This window comes from Stereum hirsutum, assembly GCF_000264905.1.
Source record: "Stereum hirsutum FP-91666 SS1 unplaced genomic scaffold STEHIscaffold_21, whole genome shotgun sequence".
In the NCBI taxonomy this organism is placed as follows: domain Eukaryota; kingdom Fungi; phylum Basidiomycota; class Agaricomycetes; order Russulales; family Stereaceae; genus Stereum; species Stereum hirsutum.
Genome location: NW_006763151.1, coordinates 507,774 through 529,671, shown reverse-complemented (window position 1 = coordinate 529,671; position 21,898 = coordinate 507,774). Strand labels below are relative to the sequence as shown.

Here is a 21,898-nt window from a genome sequence, read left to right as displayed (position 1 = left end):
AACTCTCTGCTCGATTGCCAGAGGCGTCGTGTGTACAGATCAAATGCTATAAAAGGCGTACAAAGGGTGGCGCGGGGAATGCCGAGCATGCTTTCTTTTGTTCATGGAGGATTTGAAATGACCTCTCGTCTGGATGATCTCCTCCTGCGTTTCCTCCTCGCTCCTCTCAAGAAGTATAGATGGATTTCTCCGTAGGTATGAATCCCGGGTAAGTGCTTTATTTGATGGCTAAGCTTCAAACTCGCCATTAACGACTCAGCGCAACATTTTGTCCCACTATGCAGCCCACGAGAGTTTTGGGTCCCGATTTCTCAATCCCGCTTGGATTCTTTTCACAGATTGCCTCATCGCACTCTGCGGAATTCCATAAATCTCCGACACGCGGAAGAGTGGTTGAACGCGGAATCGTCTGCCATCACTGCAGTCAAACTAGCTTTCCAGTATGCACTGGAACACCCAAACGATGGATTAGGCATGTTTGGACGAATCTTAATATCGTTAGAGAATCAGTACCCCAATACGTACGTCATCTCCACCTGCTTTTTTTCTTGCCCGCTGACAAGTGTAGAAACGTCCATACTTCGTAGTTCTCGACAACTATGGCATCAACTAGCCCAACCACGTCTCGCCGTGATATATTCCGCGACATTTTCCCCCAATACCCCCCCGAACTTTAGACCAACCATACTCAGCATTCTCTTGAAACCCGAGATTCGCACCCTTGCCGATTTACAGCCGCCGCTGAGGTCTGCTCGTAATTCCCTCAGGCCCATTGCGCGACTTGCCCCTGAAACGCTGGCCTACTGTTTTTTACTACTCAGGTCCCAGGAAGTGCAAACTTTCCTGGGCCCGAAACCCAACCACGATCCGACTGGTATACAGGGTCTGCTAGCCATCACACATGTCTGCCGAAGGTGGAGAGATGTGGCTATCGATTGCAAGGCTCTTTGGCGGCATCTAGACACCTCTTGCGGCTCAAAATGGTTTAACACCATGTTATCGAGGGCCGGTTCACTACCACTTGTGGTATCTGCTGAATATGCTCATGAACCTGATCTCTCTATAATTCGGTGGAGCATTGCTCCCAACATCAACCGCATCGAGTCTTTGTCTCTCTCTGCCCCGTTTGGCAACGCACTCACCAAATGTTTAGCCTGCCTACCGCGTGAACTTCCTACACTGAAGGAACTGAAAGTGGAGGCTTCGTACGAATCTACCTCCACAGAACTCATGCCTGTCGATCGCACGTTTCTTGGGAAATACACTCCACTATTATCGAACCTTGCGCTCTTGGGCGTCGAATTTTATGAACCCCTTCAAATGGTCGTACCCAATATAACGTCTCTATTTTTATCTCTCACCCCTGCCAGTGATTTTCGAGTCACTCCTGATGACTTGTCCTCATGGATGGCTCGATCACCAGGAGATGTGGTCTTCGGTGTCCTCCTCGATGTCTTAGAACAGCTGCCATCTCTCCGTTACCTGACAATCATCAAATATCTTCGCCCGCCCGAATCAGGGGATCTATTCTCACATCCGATCGTACGACTTCTAGACTTGAGAAGTCTAACACTGTTCGAAGATGCTGCCGAATGTGTGCGTCTCTTGAGGCATCTCTACATACCCCCAACTGCACTGCGTCATATATCCGCAAAGGTGAGGTTGGATGATGCTGAAGACGTGGATGCACACGTGGATGCACTCGAGGATGCTGCACAGGAATTGATGCTACACGATGGTATGCAGAGTCGCATGCGCATGATCAGCATTGAGGCATACTCCGAAAACGAATCCCAGTTACCAGAATTTTTCCATGGGGAGCCCGAGGAAGGACTGGAGAAACGTATCTATGTGAGGCATTGGCTTGATGCCTGCCCTGGAGAGATCGACGATTTCATCCCGATCCCCCAAACAGTTCCGGATATACGAATCGCGCTGAAACACTCTGTTGAAGATAACGTAGAGTCCAGAGGCTTTCCCTTGGTCAATGCAGTCCGCAAAGTGGTGGCGATGGAGTTTAGCGCAGTGGAAACCCTTTCCCTACCCTGGTTTGTGGACGCTGAGGACAAACATTCCGATCTTCTCAATGCAGAATGGTGGATTGCAGGATTTGGTCAGATGCATCAACTTCGCCATGTTGAGGCGTGTGCAAGGGTAGGACACGCGTTAATAGAGGCCCTCGTACGCCACCGCGATTTCGGAGACACCACCCTGTACTCCGCGAACATGATCAGAAGTGAAAACTTCGAATTATACCATCCGCAACTCACTCACATCGCATTGTCCCAAATAGACTTCGACGAATGCCGCGATGGAAAGCAGACGACGTACGAGATGTTACATTCTGCGTTGTCCACGAGAAGTGCGTCGGGATGTCCTGTGCAGTGGTTACTGATTGAGATGTCCACGATCACAAAGCAATCGGTGGATGAACTTTCGAGGATGGTTGAGAGTGTATTGTGGGACGAAGATTGGGGTAGTCGTGAAGATGAAGATTCTGCTACAAGTGGGTATCCCGAAGAAGTCTCCCACTGGTCTATCAATGATGAATATCAGGACGAAGACGAGGACGACGAAGATCAGGACGACGACGACGACGATGAAGATCGGGATGACGACGACGATGAAGATCGGGACGGCGACGACGATGAAGATCGGGACGATGACGAAGACGGAGACCCGGGAAGTACCTCATCATCTGATATAAGGGACCTGATGGATACTGCCAATAACGGTTCGCCGTCCATGGTGTAAATGAGGACGATAGAGGGGACGAAGAAGGACCTAGGGCTGCATCTCAGCTGTAGCCTGTAGACCGTGAGTAGATACTGTATGAGCCAAGGGGGAAATTGAACCACAACAATTACAGTTATACGCTATCCACTGTGACAACACTGCTATAAGCTCGTGTTAAAGGGAATTCCTCATCTTTGTAGCTCGTTGTACAAAATTTAATCACGGTGGCCCTTCGGGTCAGAATGCTTATGAAGTGCAATAATCCTCAGCTTTCACTTTTCTTTTGGCCACCCGGATAAGTAGCGTGCAGCGTCGAATGGTCCAAGAACCAAAGACCGGACACGGGTAATGCCGTACAGGCTTTCTTTTGTTTGCGACGATGACCAGGTTCATCCTCCATCTCCTCATCTCCAACCATCAAGTGTAGATGGACTCTCTCGTAGTAGCTGTGTACTCCAGGTAAGCAAGTTTTTCGAGAAACATACTTCCTGGGAGACTGCTGCTTACGTTGGGGATGATTTCATTTGCCCTTTCAGCCCGCAGCTGTTTTGGTCTTCGATCTCTCGATCCCGTCTTGTTGCTTTTTACAGATCATTCAACAACTCCTACCATGATGAGAGGATCCTACGAAACGCTGCAGCATGGTTGAAACAGGAGTTGTCTGCGATAAACTCAGTCGAACGCACAGTTTCATATATGCACGAACATCCCGACGACGGATGGGTCACCTTTGGACAGAGATCGATCGCCATGAAAAACCAGGGCCCTGGGACTCGGAGGTGAGTGTCCTCTCAACCTTTACGGATGCGTACTGAACACAATGAATAGTATCCATCAGTTTTGGTATGAGCTGGCCGGACCACGCCTCATGGAGATATACCTAGTCGCATGGTCTTTCCCTCAAGGCATCAGCCAGCAGCTCCTCGATGCAAACTTGCGATCCGAAAGCCATGCCTTGCTTGACTTGCAACCGACAATCAAGACTGCTCTCAATTCTCTTGCACCTATTGAGCGTCTGCCTCCCGAAACGTTGAGCTATTGTTTTCTATTGCTCAGGACCGAGGAAGTGGGGAGATTGAGAGACGAGGATGACTATCTCTCCGACTCGACCGGCATAGAGTGGCTAATAGCTATCACCCATGTCTGTCGAAGGTGGCGGACTGTAGCGCTGGATGCAAAGGCTCTTTGGCGTCAGCTAGACGTGCGCAGTGGTCCTCAATGGTCCAAAGCTATGTTATCGCGGGCTGGGTCTCTCCCGCTCGTTATTAATTGCCACAGTCTTGACATTGAAGATTGTGTGGCTTGGATTCAGGACGACGTCATTCCCAACATGGACCGTGTAGAAGAGATACATCTATCTTGCAGGCTTTCTCCTTCGGAGTGGGACTACCGTAACGGACTTGTGGAGTTATGCGCTCACGCGGCCCCAATGCTAAAATCATTTCATTTCGCGCTGGAACTAGACGACCGCCCGTTCACAGACATACACTTCCCAGAGCCCTTATTTGGCGGAGCCGCTCCTTCGTTATCCCAAATCACACTCGCGGGCGTCATGTATTTCTACTCTCCTCCCTGTTCGTCCTTCCACAACCTGACATCGCTGTTCTTATCTGCTGCCGTTGAAACAGACTTTACAGGCCATAAGTTTCGCGATGAAGATATATGGTGGGGACCCTCAGTCGAACAGGCCCATATTAACTTTGATGACCTGCTCGACGCTCTGGAACAGTCACCCTCTCTCCAGTACTTGACAGTCATTTTGTGCTTGGGGTCCGACCGTGACGTTGAACCCGACCGAAACGTGGCACGTGTTGTGCGACTTCCTCACATGAAGAACATCATACTTTGCGACGAGGCTTCTGAATGTGCGCGCCTGATGCAACATATCTATCTCCCTCCGACCTCTCTTCGATCTATCTCCGCCGCGATAGAAGAGGATATGCTAAACGATGAGGCCTTACTAGAGGACCTCGTGAGGACGCTAATGCTCCATGACAGTATGCAAGGCCGCATGCGGGTCGTTTCCATCGAACTTGAGCATGACTTCGTACCATGGCGGTACCCTGGTGAGCCCACGTTGAGCGGGACGCATGCTTATCTGAAACACTGGCTCCATCCTCCTCCCAATATACCCTACGACGACTGGGAGATCCAGCTCCCGGCGGACATCCCCGATATGAAAATCACACTCATAGGAGCTTCTGGCATGGAAGATGAGTTACATTCCATCATGAACGCGTTCACCCGAGGGATGGATTTTAGCGCAGTGGAGACATTTTCCGCTTATTTTCATGTCAGCCCTTGGTACTTTGACCCGTCTACGCTTTCCGTGGACTGGTGGTTGGATAATCTCGGTCAGATGCGACAACTGAGCCGCATTGCCCTATCCGAGAGGCTGGGCAATATCTTCATTGAGGTTCTCTCCCGGCGTGGAACAGGCGAAGGCATATTTCACCCTAAACTTAGCCATGTCGCACTATCCCAGGTCGACTTTGACGAACGTCTCTTTGGCGAGCAGACGGCATACGATACCTTATACTCTACACTCAACGCAAGGTCGTCATCGGGGCGACCCCTACAGTGGCTATTGCTCGAGGATTGCACGATCTCGAAGCGCTGGGTACAGGAACTGTCGAAGGTAGTCGACGGCGTGTTGTGGGACGATGACTGGGGCAGTCTTGAGGACGAGGACGAAGGCGACGCCAGTGACAGCGATAGTGAGGACGAGGATGAGTATGATGACCACGACGTTCGTAGACACTTTCGAAGAGGTGGAATGGTGATAGATGGCGTCTGGGCCGAGCCATCGGGGTTGGGGGATTCCTTGGGAGATGAGGTGGGCGACGAAGAGACGAACTAGTGGATGACTTCCCGTAGGGAAAAGATATGTTTATTCGGGATTGATTCAACGCGATCGCTGCTCGGCAACGCTCCGAAATGAAGATCGCAGCTCAATGGTTGGCTGCAGTTGGCTGCCGTCTTCATCTCCGAGCGATGCCGAGCGGTGATCGCGTCGAATAAACATATCTTTCTTTCTACGGGAAGTCATCCAGTCTAGACGAGGCTGCAGAGAAATAGTTATACACCATGTTTTCAGAAAGGAAGGAAAGAAGGAAGGATGCATTCGGAGATTATAGTGATGATGGCGGTGCTCAACCTGTCTGCGACAGTCCAATATAATGTTTATTGTATAGTGTTCATTTCGCGACAGCTCGTGATACATGCAGCCCAACTCGCCCCCTCTGCGACAACCGTTCGAGTCCTTTGCAGAATAGCACCAAAGTCTAGAGATACCCACCCTGACGACAATCTCACGAAATGCGTCGAAACAACATCCCCAGCCTAACATGAAATGCGCGTTAGAATGTCCAACAACGACTGGATGCTACATTACTATGTACTGTACCACTTCCAAGACCCTCGAAAGCATGGCTCTCCGCTATGTACACTCTAGAGTAAATAGCTTGTGGGCTCCGTAGATACGTCTGTAGATATGGCTACAAAATTTCGGTCTGCATCTTCCGATAGCGTTCTGACTGTCTCTGCTTGCATTACTTCTCCCCTGGACTTTCCCTTCACTTCACCCCCTTTCTTTTCATCGTACTTACAGTCTTCATCCCCTTCACCCATCTCCCTTAGATTATACAGCAACGGACTGGATGCCAGCGTTCGTTCGGACTTCTTCGAATTGACTTAGTTGCTGATCTCGTCCTGGAACCCCTTCTCGCTCTCCACTTCGCCCGGGATATCGTCGAGCTGGATTTGGACGTACGGATGAGGACCGCACCAGCAATCGATATAAACGAGGGAGAAATGCGAGGACGGAGAAGAAGAAGGGAGGATGGGAAAAGGCGGGGGAGAGGGAAACGATGTAGAGGGGACAGGAAGAGACGTGGGATGGATGAATATGAAGAAACAAGGATAGAAAAGGATAGGACGGAGAGTGCACACTCAGATATGAAAAGAAAATATGACGCACCTGATCCAAATCGATCAACGACTGCTTGATAACTTCGATCGCCTTCAATAGGTCCTGCTCAGAAATGACGAGCGGGGGCGAGAAACGGATGCTGAACAGACATAGAACAGAGAAATGAGCACAGCAGACGACGACAAGCATCGATCAGACCAAAAGAAGAAAAAAGCTCGTAAAAGTAAAGCCTCACATATTCCTATGCGTCGGCTTCGCAAGCACCCCCCTACTCTTCAACAACAAACAAAACTGCCACGCCGTCCTCCCCTTCCTACTCTTCCCCTCATCCAACACAACCGCATTAAACAGTCCCCTCCCCCTCACCTCCTTCACCAATCCTCCCGCCTCTCTCGCTTCCTTTGACGAGGCGAACTCACGCAACTTGGTGCGGAAGAGCTCTCCGAGTTTGGTTGATTTTTCGCAGAGGTTCTCGGAGCGGATGACGTCGAGCGCGGTGATGGCGACGGCGCAGCCGAGGGGGTTACCGCCGTAGGTGGAACCGTGTTCTCCGGGGCGGATGCAGAGCATGATGTGTTTGTCGGCTAGGACGGCGGAGACTGGATAGACTGTGGGCGTGTTCGAGACGGGATAGAGATAATGTGGAAGGTGCCACACGCCACACGCACGAAGAGAAGAGTGTAAGTCAGTAAAGGGAATCGTGAGCAGACGGACGAAGATCAGGGGGAAATGTGGTACGCACCTCCACCAGAAAGCGCTTTGCCCAACAAAACGATATCCGGACGCACACCCTCATGTTCGATCGCGAGCATCTTCCCCGTCCTTCCGAGGCCCTATTCAAACCATATAAAGCGTTAGTATGGAGCATAACATCGCGTCCAAACAGAAGAAGGGAGATTGCAGCGTTGGTGAGCCCAAAATGCGAGAAGAGGAGGATGGATATGAGAGGTGTCGGGAGGTGGTGGATATGAATAGGGACATGGGCAGGAAGGACGAGGAAAGGAAATGACGTACCGTCTGGATCTCGTCACAGATAAACAAGACGTTATGTCTCGTACAAAGCTCCCTCACTCTCTGCAAGTATCCTGCCGGCGGGACAACAATCCTAAATCACGCCACACGCCACACAATCGAATCAAATCAAACCACAAAAACAGAGTTAGCCCCTAACTCTTCCTCTACCCATCCGCACTGCGTTTAGAGGGAAAAAAGCAAAGCACTCACCCCGCCTCCCCTTGAATAGGCTCCATCAACACTGCCGCCACATCCTTCCCCTCCAACTCCAACGCCCTCTCCAGATCCCCAATGACGCCGTACCGGATCGTCTTCAACCCTTCGGGTTCGGATGATGAAGGGTCGACGTAGGTGGGTCCTACGTGCGACAGGAAGGGCCCGAAGTTTGTGCGGGATTCGGGGTCGGTGGACATGCTGCATGGGTTGGAGGCGAGACGGAGAAGGGGTAGTGAGAGCGAAGAGCGTGGAGAAGGCCGTGTAGGAGGCGAACATCCGTGGTAGGGATGAAGATAGTGGCCGGGAGGCAGATGAAAGCGTCGAATAGATACATATATCCAAATCGGAGGCGCATATATCGAGTGAAACGCATATAATTTGCCGAGTAAACGGATATATCCATGTTAAGAGCGCATATATCGACCAAATCGAACGCATATATCATGCGAGATGCGCATATATTCAGGGAAAAGACCAAAGAAAGAGCAAAAAGTCAATCAGCAAACTTCCTAGCTGCTCACTCAACGGTTAAGAAAGAAAGGAGAACATAAAAACTCACGAAATAACACCCAACGTCCTCCCATGAAAATTGCCCTCCACACTCAACACCCTCGCCCTGCCCTCCTTGATCCCCTTCTTCTCGTACCCCCACTTCCTCGCCAACTTGAGCGCGGTCTCGACGGCTTCCGCCCCGGTGTTCATCGGCAGGACCATCTCGTACCCGAAGAGCTGGGTGACGGTCTTTGCAAAGGAGCCGAAGAGGGAGTTGTAGAATGCGCGGGAGGAGAGGGTTAGTTTTTGGGATTGGGTGATTAGAGTGGAGACTATTGCGGGGTGGCAGTGGCCCTGCAGTGAGGAAGGGGTTAGCAGCGGAAGAGGTTGAGTCGTACAAGAGCCAGACGGACCTGGTTAACGGCACTGGAAATTGTTGGTGAGTTAAAGGACACCGTCAGTAAAGAACAAGAGGAAAAGACATACGAATACGCGGCCAACATGTCGATGTACTCCTTGCCCTCCGGATCCCATACCCTGCACTCCGTCGACGGTCACCCAAACCGTTCATTTCTGACCACAAGAAAAGAATAGACTCACTTCGCTCCGAGGCCACGGTCGAACACGACCGGAATTGGATGGTAGCTACAGTGTCTCACGGGTCAGCTCACAGCGAACGACTTCAACCCGAGAAGAGGAGTGGCGCGAAGGACGAGGGAGACGACATACTTGTGCGCGCCGTACTCATGCTCCAACTGAATCACATCCGCAGAAGTCAGATGCACGTCTCCACCGGAGCCCTTCTGTTCGGTCTTGACGACTCCATTCGACTGGGTCGAGGTCGTCGTCGTAGAAGCCGGTGCCATCTTCTCTGTTCTGTATAGTCTGTTTATATAGCTCGGTAGCTTGTTGGCCGTGTCGGTATAGTCGTGTGATTGAGCTCGTTACGCTGCTTCAACGAGTGCTTTACGCCGTTGGTGACGATGATGATGGTGGTAACTGCAAGAAACGCGGAGAAGGCCCCAATTCCTCGTGAAAAAGTAAAAAAAAAAAAATGCGATCGGATTGAGTTCTCCTGACCCTGTCCTGTGAACGATCGCGACTGTCTTGAATCTTCGAGCCCCAGGTCTTGATCCGCCCGGACGTTTGGCTCACATGATGCCACCGCCAAACATTCTGAGCTCCTGTCTTTTGCGCGCCTATCAGAGAGCGCTTATTGTCAGTGTCACTCGGAGGGCAAGTGTGGCGAGAGGCGTTTGGGGCTGCTGGAGCACGCAGCACTGGCAGAGCTCCGAAGGAGAAAAACATGGCATCGCTCCTCCATATGCAACAATTGAGCAAACGAAACATGTCAGACATATCCAAAAATGCAGCTCTCAGGCTGAGTCACTGTTCAGAAGCAAGTGACACCGACATGTGGCACCACCTCCAAACTTGAACGAACGGTTCTATTTCCGAGCATTCTTCGCCCCAGACCTTACATATTTCTTCCAATCCAGTCGTCCACGGAAAAAAATCGTACAGTAATCCTCCATCATTCACGGCCGTCTGTCCATGCATACACATCAGAAGACGACGACAGGACGAATAATCACATCAGCCCTCACAACAGGCCTGGAAGACCTGTTCCCGACCGACCTTCGCATGATCCATATGTATCAAGATCGATGGCAGTGGGTGGTCGCCACCGGCGATCAGCACTGTAACCCTCAGACTCACACATCACATCTCCATCTCCATCTGCAGCTGGTGAGGGAGAGGGAGAAATACGGATAACTTGAAGTAAAAGTAATAGGACAGGAATTGCCAGTGTATGCGTCGCAGTGTCTATATGTCTGAATCAATGTCTCCCTTGTAGGTATGTACATCAAGTCGTCGTCGTCGTCGTCGTAAGTATCATACATCATGACCATCAAAGTACGATCCAGCAGAAGAATGTCCATGAAAACGTAAAGCTAGCGTAGCGCAAAAGTCCTACGTGTGAAGCATGAAGTGTGAAGCGAGCCCGTGGATAAACGTAGTCAATCATGTACAGAGCAACGTGAAGGGATTATTTTAGCCGTTAGATATGTGTAGGGACCAGTCAAAAGCGCCAGAATGAAAAAAAAAAAAAAAAAAAAAAAAAAAAAAGAATAAACCAGTATCATCACCAGGAGGGCCACAAGCTCGAAGCCACCACCCAGACCCAAACCTCCAACTACCTCAACTCATCAGGCCACTCCCTCCTCGGTCTCCACCGTCCAAACTCGTCGAATCTCGGGTTGATGGGATATTCCAGACCAGAATCTGTCGGTCCGATGGGCACTAATACCACATCAACAGCGTCAATAACCTTGTAGCACTCGGGACAGACAACAATAAGGCGATGAAAACAAAGACACCAAGGGTGCAGAGGTGTGAAGAATGTAGGGACGGAAGGAAGGAAGAACGACGAGACTCACGAAACCATTTCCACCAAACGGGGCCCATCACCTCCTCCCAGTTTTTCCTCATGCTCCCCGCCCACCACAAATTCCCATCCGTCTCTATCTTACCCCATTCCTGGTCCCACGCTTTCTTCGTCCTCCGTTTCGCTCTATGCACCACACAGAAAGAGTCAGTCCATGCGTCAGTTACGTTTTATGAACGACACAAACTCGAGGAGGAACATGACTATGATAGGTAATAGGAAGAGCGAGAAGAAAGAGCAAAGCACCCACCCGACCTGCCACCAACTCCACAACCTGCCCAACACCTCCGTCTCCCTATCTTTCATACTTCTCATCGACATATGCTCCACCGTCGTCCGGTTCGTCAGGATGAGTGAGATATGGGTGAGCCCCATCATGAACGCGAAGAGGCCGAAGAGGCCCGATCTTTTGTGTTTGATTTATTCGTAGAGTGGCGATGAAAGGACGATATGGCGATCAAATTCGTGCAAGGGTTGGGTGTTGGGGGTAGGACACAGAAACACGATGAAAACGATGACCGAGCAGTAGCGAAGCGACTGTCAGAGAGTTCCAGGAGAGGAGGACAAAAGGAAGAACGTACAGTCCAATGAGGACGATCTCCTGGGCGTCGATCGTACCTCCCGACTCCGAGTTGTTCCCCGCGATCACGTTGAGCGCAATCAATGTCGAGAGCGTCCAGAAGCAGAAGAACACCGCCCAGACGACGAAGTCGAGGAAATACTGTCGGAACAACGAGTGGAACAGTCAGTCAGAGAAGGATGGGCCCGGAACGTTTCACAGGGCAAGTGGAAGAGCTGAGAGAGGAGAAAGGGACATACTTTATGGTTGCGTGCACCTACGCATTGACCTATCCCTGAACACAGATCCTCAAGCATCAGAGATGTTGAATAATCTGGGAGCAGAAGAGTGAGCGACTTACATGGACAATGATGATCGTACTTCAACACACACTACACACCACAAACCACACAAATAAACTGAGTCAGCTAACCATCGCCTCAAACACCAGACAGAGAAAGGAAAGACTCTTCAAACGCACACCAAAAGAAGAGAGGCCAACGAATAGGAAGCCAAACAACTCACAGTCCCACAAGCCCTACAATGATGTGCCCGCGGCGGCCTCACGATACAACATCTCCTACAATACCTATACTCCGGTAACAACACCGCAATATTACTCGGCTTCCTCGTCAAATCCTCCTTCCTCCATCCTTTCTCCAGTTCTCCCTCACCAACCACTCTGCCATTCACACCACCTGCTTGTCCTCCGCCATTCTGAGCATGATGCCCTGCCGCCTGAGCGTGACTATCTCGTCGTCTTCGCCGATCAGAAGTAGGCCGTCTCGAATTCGAAGGTCTGTCTCTAGAAGACGCAGACGAGGGTGAAACGTGGCCTTTGCCTGTTATCTTGAACAAACCGTCGTCGATGACTGCAGGCGCATCATCTCCTCTGCCTCCTCTTGGTCTCGATGCTCTCGTGTCGTGATGTGTATTTCCGTTCGTGGTAGGTCCATTTCGATGGTCGGTTGGGGGTGCATGTACGACCGCTGCTGGAGGTCTCTGTGGTTCGAGGTCGAGGTCGTGAGCGTGTTCATATTCGTGTTCAGGTCCAAAGTTATCAGATGCGTAACCGTCGTCTTCCCAATCGACGTGCGGCGGCGATGGTGCACGCCCATTCCCATTTCCGTTCGTCTTCCCGTTCATCACCGCCAACTTCTCCTTCCCGCGCACACCCATCCCCTTACCTTCTCTCCTCCCATCCTCCTTTCCCTCTTCGGTTCCCCGCCCATTCACGTCCACACCTCCATTCCTCTGCGCATCTGGATCGTCCGTCCACTCGCCCACCGTAGCCATCCTCTCATACGGTATCCCGATCGTCTCCTCCACGTTCGGGTCGATGTATTGTGCGGCGTTAGTGTGCGCGGGAGAGGGCGGCGAAGAGAGGGCCGAGAAAGATGGCGGGATGGGAGCGGGGAAGGAAGGTGCGGGTTGGCTTGAAGGGGATGCGTGCTGCGGCGTGGATGACGGGTGGGAATTAGGACGGGCACAGGTGTGACGGTTACGATGTTTGTGTGGACGGAGAGAATAGAACTGGAGGAGCGACTTACATCTTTTGCGAAGCCCGGTGGTACCAACACGACCTACATGCGTGATAATTGTCCATAAATATTGAGGGGAAAATCAGAGGATGGGAAAAGGAGCGTACCATGACATACGACCAGATCATCATCACAGCGAACAGTATGAACACCACCAGGAACGCGACTAGACACGCATCGTCCCACACGGCCACATATACCCCAGCCCATTCATTCGAATAAACGATACTGTTAGCCTCTCCTTTCTCCTCCCTTTAATGAGGATATAACGAAACGGACATACCTCCCATAGCCCTACTACCCATCGCTCCCGAACTCTGCTTCAACATCGGAACGCACAGCCTTCCAATATACACATAACAAGCATATATGATAATCGCGCTGCATATGCCGACCGTGAGTTTCAAAACAAAAAAAGGTTGTCTGTTTTCAGCTCGTCGGGCTCGTTTCTCGCGTACGTCGGACATGATGGACGAGAGCCCTTTGGCTTCGCGACGAGGCATCGCAGCCAATATTCCAGAACCGTTTTCGACAGCAATGAGAAAGCAGATTCGACTAGATGCGACAATGAGGGTATCCAAGTAGAAAGGACAGAGGGAAGGAGGAGGTGAGAAGAAGGAGGAGGACTGTGGCCCGGCGGGAACTTTCGAAACACGATGACGCACATAAAACGCCCCTTGCAGATCTAGATCACGCCACAGTCAGCCACGGCCCTTTTAGGCCCGCACCCCTTTTGGGTTGGTGGTTTTGTGTAGAAGGACACAACTGGACTTTTCAAGAAATAACAGATAGCCAATTTCTTCCCCGTATTGAAACCATCGCCGGCTTGAATTGCACGATAATGGGTGTGTTTCAGGACCTTTTCGCCACATTGGAACACCTTACTTATACCGGTTGTTTTGGATCGATCCTGACATTGAAGGGGTAACGGTTTGTGTTTGGTTTGTGTCAAGCCCGCCATAATCAAACATACTCCAAACTCATGTAAGGATTATAGGCTTGACCAATGGGGAAGGTCTCCATATGCTCATTGAAGGCGCCTTCATGCACAGAAACTAAAGTGCTGATACAACGATATTGCAAACACCATACTTCACGCAACTTGTGCAATAGCAATGGCATTATGTGGTCTCTCTATCGTGGACATATCTTCGTATAATACTACCATGCCTGTGATAAAACTCCATCAGTACATGCCCTCCGCCGCCATTCGAGCATGAAGCGTGCATACCGTAGCTGACCCTGTATCTGCACCTTACAATCTCTATGTGAGTATACTCGCAGGCCCAACGTGACTCGATCACCATCCGGTAGCTGAGGACCAAGCTGTGGAGGGCGAAATCATGAGTCGAAGCTTAAGTACAAAAGAGAGAGGACACAGTACTTCGTTCGAGGTGTCCTGGAATTGTGCGAGAAGGTCCCCCCTCGACAACTGAACCATACGATGGTCCGAAGGATGCACTTTCAACACCACACATCTTGCACATAGGACATAATCGCGACACGTTACACTGCCAATAATGATAGATCATTAATACTCCAAACCAAACTCGAGAGTTAAGAAGTATATGGCACTTACTGCATGCAATAATGCCCAACTTCACGTATCGCTGTTTTGCATCGACTACACCAAGTACTCATAATAGGATCCGAATGTGATCGCAAGGAATATGCATAGTGTGGACTACGAGGTGCTATCATTTCCTGCGGGGATGGGGATGGTGAGCAAGTGTGGTAGCTTCGAGCTGAACCTGTCAGTGAAGGGACGGGAATCATACTCGGAGCAGCGAGTGATCCCGCGTCCGCTTCACTTCTGCGTGAGAGTGATGTGTTTCGTTAGACAGGAGTATAATGGAGAGAAATTGATAAATACTGCGGTGCATCTTCGACGTGTGGAATCTCCTCCTCGCGATGGTCCAGAGAGCCCTCCAATTGGACCGGCTCTGGGGTCACTTGTGGTTCGCACTGAGTCTCTGCATCAACATGTGTGGATCTATCGCGAGTTTCAACATGGAGGTTGGGACGGAACGACTGTGGTGGTGGGTGCGCGTCATGTCTTTCGGCAGCGCGCTTCTTGAGCTCTTGATGCATCTGTATCTCCATAGTAGTTAGATCCTGGCCACGGAACGTCTCAGATTGCACAGGCATTTTCGAGCCGTAGGCCCTGGCACAGCAAAAAACAAAAACAGAAATCAGCAACGATTTAAAAGAAAATCAGGAATAAAGTCTTCACAATGGATCGAAATCTGGTAAATGCATCTGCGTCAGTGATACTGGGCTGGTATATGGTGCGAGAGCCATGACTGCTGGACCTACTGGAAGCGATGGACGAGCTCTTCAATATTTCAGCTTGTTTATAGGCGTACTTTCTCAAGGCGTCGAAGCGAAAGTTGTTGGGCAGAGGCTCGTCCCGATTTCGCGTCGCCAGCCTGTCAATGCGGACCTAGAAAAAGTTCCTGGTCATATAAGTTCACTCGTAGAAAGACGGTCAAGCAGCTTACTTGAACGACATATTCGCCAGCATCGAGATTGAGTTCGACATTGACACTGCGGTACCAGGAGCTGTGGGGTAGCGAAGTTGCCAGAGCATCGGTTTCGTTCCGCCTATAGATGACGAACTCGAGCCCGAAGCTCGTGAAGGGATCGATACCCCTAAAATATTGTTTGTCCAGCTGAGCTAGAACAACAACTACATTACTCGCTTGCGACAATGAGAATGTGACTATTTAGGACGGTGTGATCAGGTCGCGCGAGATGAGGAAACAGCACCAATTACTCACATGTGACGTCCCCGAATTCGACCGGTTTCGGGAATTTGCCGCAGGGTACGCTCAACCAAATTTGGCTGAGAATCCATTCCTCGTCGAAAAAACGGCACCTAGAGACATAGTCCCAAGTCCGGAGGAAATCGTCATCTGTTGTAAGAAGGCAGATAGTCACTCGCTTGTGTGAGTGATAGGACCAAGACACGGACTTACAGGTCATAACGAATTCGCCATTATCCTCAAACTTATGACCCAACGCTCGCTTCACCTCCGCCAACGGCCATCCACTCTTGCCCCACTCTTTGCTCTTCTCGCTCCACTTCCCTTTCCAGTCCGTCTTTCCCCAAGGGTTCCGAAGTTTGACGAACTTCATACCCTCGTATTCTGCCGTTCCAATCACAGAATACGCATGCATAGTCGACAGGCCATTACCTGTGACGTCTCTCCTATGCGCCAACACGTCCCAAACCTTGACGAAAGGGTGCAGTAGTGGCCGAACAGCCCTGAGGAAAAGAGACTGCGTCGAACCTGGTGACTTTGAACTCGAACCTCCGCGATCTTCCGATGCGGGAGCCAGGCGGCCCCGCAGAGAGCAGACCAAAGCGCGTTTCCCATCGGGGTTGTTCAGTTCGGAAGTCCAGAATAGGTTTTTGTCGAGGATATCCTGGAGTACCAGATCCTAAGGTGAGAATGTCACCTTTTTTCGGCAATGTGGGAAGACGTACCTTTGTATTCATCATGGTGGAGACGCCCCTGAAAATCGGACGGTATCACGTCGACATCGGTTGACTCGACAAGTCGAGTTTGTACTTACCCCGTCAAATCTTCCATAGCGTCACCTGTAAGACGACAGTTGTCAGCATGATGATGACTTCCAATCATCCACAACGTACCGGATGGGAAAGCTTCCAGGGCACTATAGTCTCCATGAAGCTTCGCGTATGCTTTCTCAATGAGGGGCACCCATGTCTCCTGTTGACCAAGTAAACTTCCCTAAGAATCCCTCTGGAATAAAGGCGTAAAGAGGTTACATTTTCAATTGTCGAGCGGGCAAAGTACAGTGCCTTGCCCCCATGCTGAAACTGCTTATTGTATGATTCCTCATCGTAATGATGGCTCTTCTTTTGCTGGGTAGTGGAAGAACTTCAGCCATATCTGAACATGGAACTATTTCCAAGATCAGAAGTACACTCACCTTCTTGGTGAGCTCTGACCAGTGCAGATATCTCACATACAGCAAGCTGAGGTAAGTCACAGTCAATTCTGCGGTGTGCCAAGAGCGAAGAGAGTCGTACTCATCGACGACCACGTCTACCCATTGCGAGTTCTTCCAGAAGATGAAGCCATAAATTCCGACTTCCTCGTCGCGCTGAACATCGGATTACACCATTGAGCGTTTAGGGATAGTAGAGCACGACGACAGCTTACCTCGACGCATATCTCTTCGACCAATCCAATAGTCGCAATGACCGCCAATTCGCTCAGGAAACTGCAGTCGCCCAGAACACCCTGGGCAATACCACTGGTCGCAGCACCGTTCACGTAGAATTGTGGATGTTCAAAGATCTCTGTGACGCGCATTGTGTCGGTCGGATTGTGGCCGTAGATGAAGTCCAGGCCGTTCAGACATTTATCCTTGTCAACCGCCAGATCAAACTCTATGTCCCTGAAGAGTAGTGTAAGCTGTGATTGAACAGAAGAGGATAGAGAGGGACGTACCGAAAGCATCGATTCTCTCTGCGACATTGAGTCGATATGTCTCTCACTCTCTTCCGACACCTTGAAATGACTTCAGGGAGCTCGGGAGTGGCCATGATCCGAGGAGTTCGGGTCGCAGCAAGAGAGAAAGCAGACAATTTCTCGTCTGCAGAGGGGAGAGGGATATCGACGACGACATCTGAGGGTGGGCGCTCGTTCTTTGCGCTCATCTCCTCCGTCGAGCTATCCATCAAGGCGGGTGAGCAAGAGTAAGAGAGGCATTCACAAACAGCTGCTTTTTATACAAAGAACATCGTATACTCGGTTCCCACGACTCATAGCTTTCGCAAGGTGCCCAAGAGCGGGTCGAAGGTGTGCGCAATGTTCGGCGCTTGAAGCACAAGCAGCGTCACGAGGGATAGACTTCATGATACCCAGCGTCTCTGGGACAAACTGATAACAATATTCCTACCATGCGTAGGATGACCGCAAGAGCGACATAGAGTAAGCCGCTGCGCAGAGATATGGTAGACAAGTCAGAACCAACCGACCAAAAGCTGACTCCAGTACGATGCGTTGTTGCTGGGACCACCGATGCAAGGTGAGATCAGAGACTGATCCGATGCGATGCTTTGCATTACTCTCAACATACAGACCGGTGAAAGTGGCCACAATCTTCCAGACGCGCACGAATAAGAATAGTAACTGCTCAAATCGCTGGTTGGGTTTCCCGGCACGTTGCCATTCCTAGGAGATACAGGGACCAAAATTGGGCCGCAGCTGAGAGAAGAAAGATGAATGCTCACAACAATCAAGTATAGTGACACGCCCAGAAATATCATAGTCCAAGGTGTAGCCCGAGAGTTACCAAGAGGATCAGGAGAGGTACTGACACTTTCCTGGCTCCTTGACTGCAATTGGGACTAAGAAACGACGAATTCGAGAGAGGCGGGAGAAGCTGAGCATGAAAGGAGGAAAGTTCGAGCGGGAGAAGACCTGACTTTGAAGTCTCCCATAAGACGCACAGGCAAAGACATCCATACGAGACAACGAGACAGAGGTCATGCATATGTATTGTGCCGATAAAAGATGGATGAACGAGTGGTAAAGGCTCTGGCCAGATTTTCAGAAATATTTGATCTGAAACTCCGCCAAACGCCGCTACGGCTTCTCCCGGGATCCAGAAAGCTGAATCAATTCGGATTAGTGATGGCTGGTGGACTCCCTCCACATCCACACTATGAGTAGTATGCCGTTTGTTTGGTTCATGGGGGATCTTATTCTTTATCGCTCGTACTTACTGTGTACCGCTGCCAACAGCCTTGTATCCAAATCCTATCCAGTGCCAGTCCATTATCGAACTGTAACTTCCGCCACACGGAAGCTAAGCCTCGCGTCATAACGGCTTTTGAAATTTCTTCTGAAAGGACCGTTCTTTTCTTTGTCGACAACCTGTTGAATCTCTCAAAGTGGCTTGCCCGACAGATATGCATATGCCGCCAAAGATCAAAGCCGATCCCTACGACTGGCCCATGGTGGGTGACATTTTACCGTCCAATACGGCTCTTATAGTCATCGACATGCAAAACGACTGTAAGTCCTTATCTACGCTCACATCCTCCGCTTACGCTACCTAAATCGACTCATCCCAACGACATGTAGTCTGCTCCCCAGGCGGATACCTCGAACATCAAGGCTACCCTCTTGAGCCCATGCGCGCACCGATCCCACACATTTCCACTCTCCTTAACTACTTTCGCAGCAATCGTTACCCGATCTTCCACACTCGTGAAGGACACCGACCCGATCTATCCACCCTCTCCCCACGCGAACTTCTCCGCTCACGGAACAATCCTTCCGGTCTCGGCATAGGCGATGAGGGCCCTCTGGGTCGTTTGCTCATTCGTGGAGAGAAAGGGCAAGATATCATCCCTGAGCTATATCCTATAACACAATCTTCTTTAAGTGAGGGAGGATTCGGTCCAGAGCCGGTCCTTGATAAGCCCGGAAAGTCAGCCTTCGTGCATACAGAGCTCGATCTCATGCTGCGAGTCAAAGGGATCAGAAACTTGGTCGTATGTGGCGTGACGTGGGAGGTTTGCGTGGGGAGTACGGTCAGAGAGGCAATGGAAAGGGGCTATGACTGTTTGGTCGTGAAGGATGCAATCGGGTACAGCGAGGTAACCGCTAAGGAAGGAGAGCAGAATAGAGGCATGGGTGGGGTTGAGGCGGTCGGGGTTGAGGGAGGCATCTTCGGCGCTTGGGTCGCGAAGGCCACACAGGTGGTAGAAGCTCTAGAAGGGGTAGCTGACGAAACGCAGAAGATTCTGTTATGAGTACGCGCTGACGGTAGCAAGCAAGGAGTATGGTGAATATCCTGGGGTAATCGACGACTTTCCATGCACATTCGGATGTTTATGTGGGGGACGAAGTCACACAGGATTTGATAGACAGTTGCAGAGAGCTACCGAGCCTAAGGATAAGTCGTATGCTGAGTGGCGTCACGGTGATGTTGCTCCGCTCGCGGCTCGGTACTGGCTCGGTACAGCGGGGAATCACGGCTACCTTTGACCTGCCTTTGACCTCAACATTTCCTCTGGCCTCCCAACCTCCGATACCTATGGACCAACCTGAGGTTCGACCGCACGAGGGAACAGTGACTGGATATACTAAGCACTTCGAATCTCTTCTCCCGTAAGCGTTCTTCGCGTTTCCAAAACATCTGGATTCGATGTTGAAACTTGCAGTAATAGCAGTGATTCGACGTCGCCTTCATTTATTTTGAGCCTCCCGACTGAGCTCCTTTCCCTTATCTTCTTATACGTTCACGATCCTCCCAAGCGTTCATATTCGAGAACTAAAAAATCCACCATCTACTGGCTAGGCTGGATTCATCTAACCTACGTCTGCCAACTGTGGCGACATGTTGCGTTACAGTCCCCCGTTCTTTGGACAAACATCGTGTTCGCTTTGGGCAGCAGGTGGATGACAGAATGCATCCAGCGATCGAGGAACATGCCTCTCCCCTTCGACATCGCCGAATGGGAAACACCAATCCAGATTTGTCGCATCCCTCTTCTGCAATGTCACAACACCCTGAGGAGCTTTCGATTGCAACTGCTTCATAGGATACACGATGACGAATTCGTCGAACTGAGCGACCTGGTGAAGTCGTTCGGCACACATTACCCGTTATTGGAAGAGTTAGACATTCACTCTCCGAATCGGACAGCTCCCGATTTCTGTGTCTTTCCTCCTGGACGGATCGAGGACCATCTCTTCCCTCGCTTACGCGTGTTGCACATGTCGGGCCTCAAACTCCCCTGGCTTAGCGTCCCTTTTCAAGATCTATCTGTGCTTCGTATCAACTTTCCGTCGAGGGACATATCATCTGGAATGCCCAGGCTCATCCACTTATTGAACATTTTGGAGGAGATGCTAAACCTGTCGGTCCTCGAGATTTTCACCTATTGGTACGACGCACGTCCCGTATTCGAGGCAGACCTTGCCATCACAGCCAGCCCGTATAACTCCAAGCTTATCTCGCTTCCTCGCTTGACGTCACTCAGACTCAATGTCGAGGTGAGAGCATGCGTCGTACTCCGCCATTGCTTGAAAATACCTTCCAACGCCTACGTCGACATTTCTCCTAATAACATCGTCAAAGACGAAGATCCTGAGGCATTAGCTTCATTATTCGTCCCTGATCCCACCTGCATCATAGGGGACCCCATCACTCTCAGAACAGCAAGAGTGTCCTCTTCATACAACCTCCAGGTGTCTGCTACTACCGAGCAGGACCTAAACAAAGACACCCATTTGCTCCATTGCGATCTGCTTTGGGGTACATCCGACGGATCCGAGTCTTCTCCCGTCATCTTCCTTCGTATTCTTTGTACAACTCTATTCTCCAATCTCACTCATCTCGAGATACCACCATGGAACTTGGTATTAGTGACGAGTTCTCATCAATGGCGCGGAACCTTTGGACCGTTGACGAACCTCCGCAAACTGACGTACCGAGCCCGAGATGGGATGGTTCTTCACCTCTTCGAAGCCCTCACAGCCGACACCACCGATATCCTAGACGGTGATCAACAGGTCGTCGTCCTTTTCCCGAAACTGCACACGCTGCGCGTACACCTGTGGGACGAGCGAGGCGTCTCGCTGCTGGAAGCACGCCAGTCATCAGTATCTCCGTTGTCTGTCCTTGAGGTTTTTGGGTGTTCGGTCAGCGAGGACAGTCAGATGGCGTTGAAGGCAATAATCGCGGAAGTCAATATCAATTGAGACGAAGAAGGCCACGAGGGACGTTTACCGTGCAAGGCATCTGTGAGTCTTGCATCCCATTGTAACGAGATGATGCTCATGATATGATCTCTCCCAATACTCCTCCCCAGAAAGAGCGTTGTTGATATGGCCCGAGGGGGGAAGTCTGGAGGGGTATCATGTAGTCTGACACTCGACTGAGTAACATCAATGATTTTTAGAGAGCAG

At 50.7% G+C, this 21,898-nt stretch overlaps 7 protein-coding genes across 7 annotated transcripts; 4 read left to right on the top strand and 3 right to left on the bottom strand.

Annotated features, from left to right (window-relative positions):
* Window positions 1–154: 154 nt before the first annotated feature.
* On the top strand, window positions 155–2,836 carry STEHIDRAFT_172849 (uncharacterized protein). The gene is made up of 3 exons (XM_007310745.1): window positions 155–208; window positions 285–521; window positions 588–2,836. The coding sequence occupies exons 1-3, from the start codon at window positions 180–182 to the stop codon at window positions 2,752–2,754; spliced, it is 2,433 nt and encodes an 810-aa protein (XP_007310807.1). The 5' UTR covers window positions 155–179; the 3' UTR covers window positions 2,755–2,836.
* Window positions 2,837–3,432: 596 nt separating this feature from the next.
* Window positions 3,433–5,596, top strand: STEHIDRAFT_172848 (uncharacterized protein; the record flags this gene model as incomplete). The annotated part of the gene is made up of 2 exons (XM_007310744.1): window positions 3,433–3,515; window positions 3,565–5,596. 2 exons carry the CDS (start codon window positions 3,433–3,435, stop codon window positions 5,594–5,596), a joined length of 2,115 nt encoding a protein of 704 aa, XP_007310806.1.
* A 344-nt stretch (window positions 5,597–5,940) lies between these two features.
* Window positions 5,941–9,385, bottom strand: STEHIDRAFT_105865 (ornithine-oxo-acid aminotransferase). Its single transcript, XM_007310743.1, has 11 exons — window positions 9,119–9,385; window positions 8,990–9,034; window positions 8,876–8,926; window positions 8,803–8,815; window positions 8,457–8,743; window positions 7,892–8,095; window positions 7,682–7,772; window positions 7,410–7,500; window positions 6,903–7,275; window positions 6,716–6,806; window positions 5,941–6,492 (listed from the first exon to the last, which is right to left on the bottom strand). The coding sequence occupies exons 1-11, from the start codon at window positions 9,253–9,255 to the stop codon at window positions 6,430–6,432; spliced, it is 1,446 nt and encodes a 481-aa protein (XP_007310805.1). The 5' UTR covers window positions 9,256–9,385; the 3' UTR covers window positions 5,941–6,429.
* An 821-nt stretch (window positions 9,386–10,206) lies between these two features.
* STEHIDRAFT_150768 (zf-DHHC-domain-containing protein) lies at window positions 10,207–13,560 on the bottom strand. The gene is made up of 10 exons (XM_007310742.1): window positions 13,222–13,560; window positions 13,046–13,104; window positions 12,948–12,980; window positions 11,923–12,849; window positions 11,759–11,789; window positions 11,658–11,692; window positions 11,420–11,559; window positions 11,089–11,244; window positions 10,831–10,964; window positions 10,207–10,693 (listed from the first exon to the last, which is right to left on the bottom strand). The coding sequence occupies exons 1-10, from the start codon at window positions 13,439–13,441 to the stop codon at window positions 10,587–10,589; spliced, it is 1,842 nt and encodes a 613-aa protein (XP_007310804.1). The 5' UTR covers window positions 13,442–13,560; the 3' UTR covers window positions 10,207–10,586.
* A 1,214-nt stretch (window positions 13,561–14,774) lies between these two features.
* STEHIDRAFT_163068 (cysteine proteinase) lies at window positions 14,775–17,652 on the bottom strand (the record flags this gene model as incomplete). Its single annotated transcript, XM_007310741.1, has 13 exons — window positions 14,775–15,102; window positions 15,172–15,184; window positions 15,255–15,381; window positions 15,440–15,660; window positions 15,719–15,853; window positions 15,917–16,367; window positions 16,429–16,456; window positions 16,518–16,542; window positions 16,597–16,675; window positions 16,735–16,830; window positions 16,899–17,072; window positions 17,132–17,369; window positions 17,423–17,652. 13 exons carry the CDS (start codon window positions 17,650–17,652, stop codon window positions 14,775–14,777), a joined length of 2,145 nt encoding a protein of 714 aa, XP_007310803.1.
* Window positions 17,653–18,867: 1,215 nt separating this feature from the next.
* STEHIDRAFT_150767 (Isochorismatase hydrolase) lies at window positions 18,868–19,779 on the top strand. Its single transcript, XM_007310740.1, has 2 exons — window positions 18,868–18,994; window positions 19,064–19,779. Exons 1-2 carry the CDS (start codon window positions 18,889–18,891, stop codon window positions 19,735–19,737), a joined length of 780 nt encoding a protein of 259 aa, XP_007310802.1. The 5' UTR covers window positions 18,868–18,888; the 3' UTR covers window positions 19,738–19,779.
* Window positions 19,780–20,416: 637 nt separating this feature from the next.
* On the top strand, window positions 20,417–21,691 carry STEHIDRAFT_163066 (uncharacterized protein; the record flags this gene model as incomplete). The annotated part of the gene is made up of 1 exon (XM_007310739.1): window positions 20,417–21,691. The coding sequence occupies one exon, from the start codon at window positions 20,417–20,419 to the stop codon at window positions 21,689–21,691; it is 1,275 nt and encodes a 424-aa protein (XP_007310801.1).
* Between the last annotated feature and the right edge of the window lie 207 nt (window positions 21,692–21,898).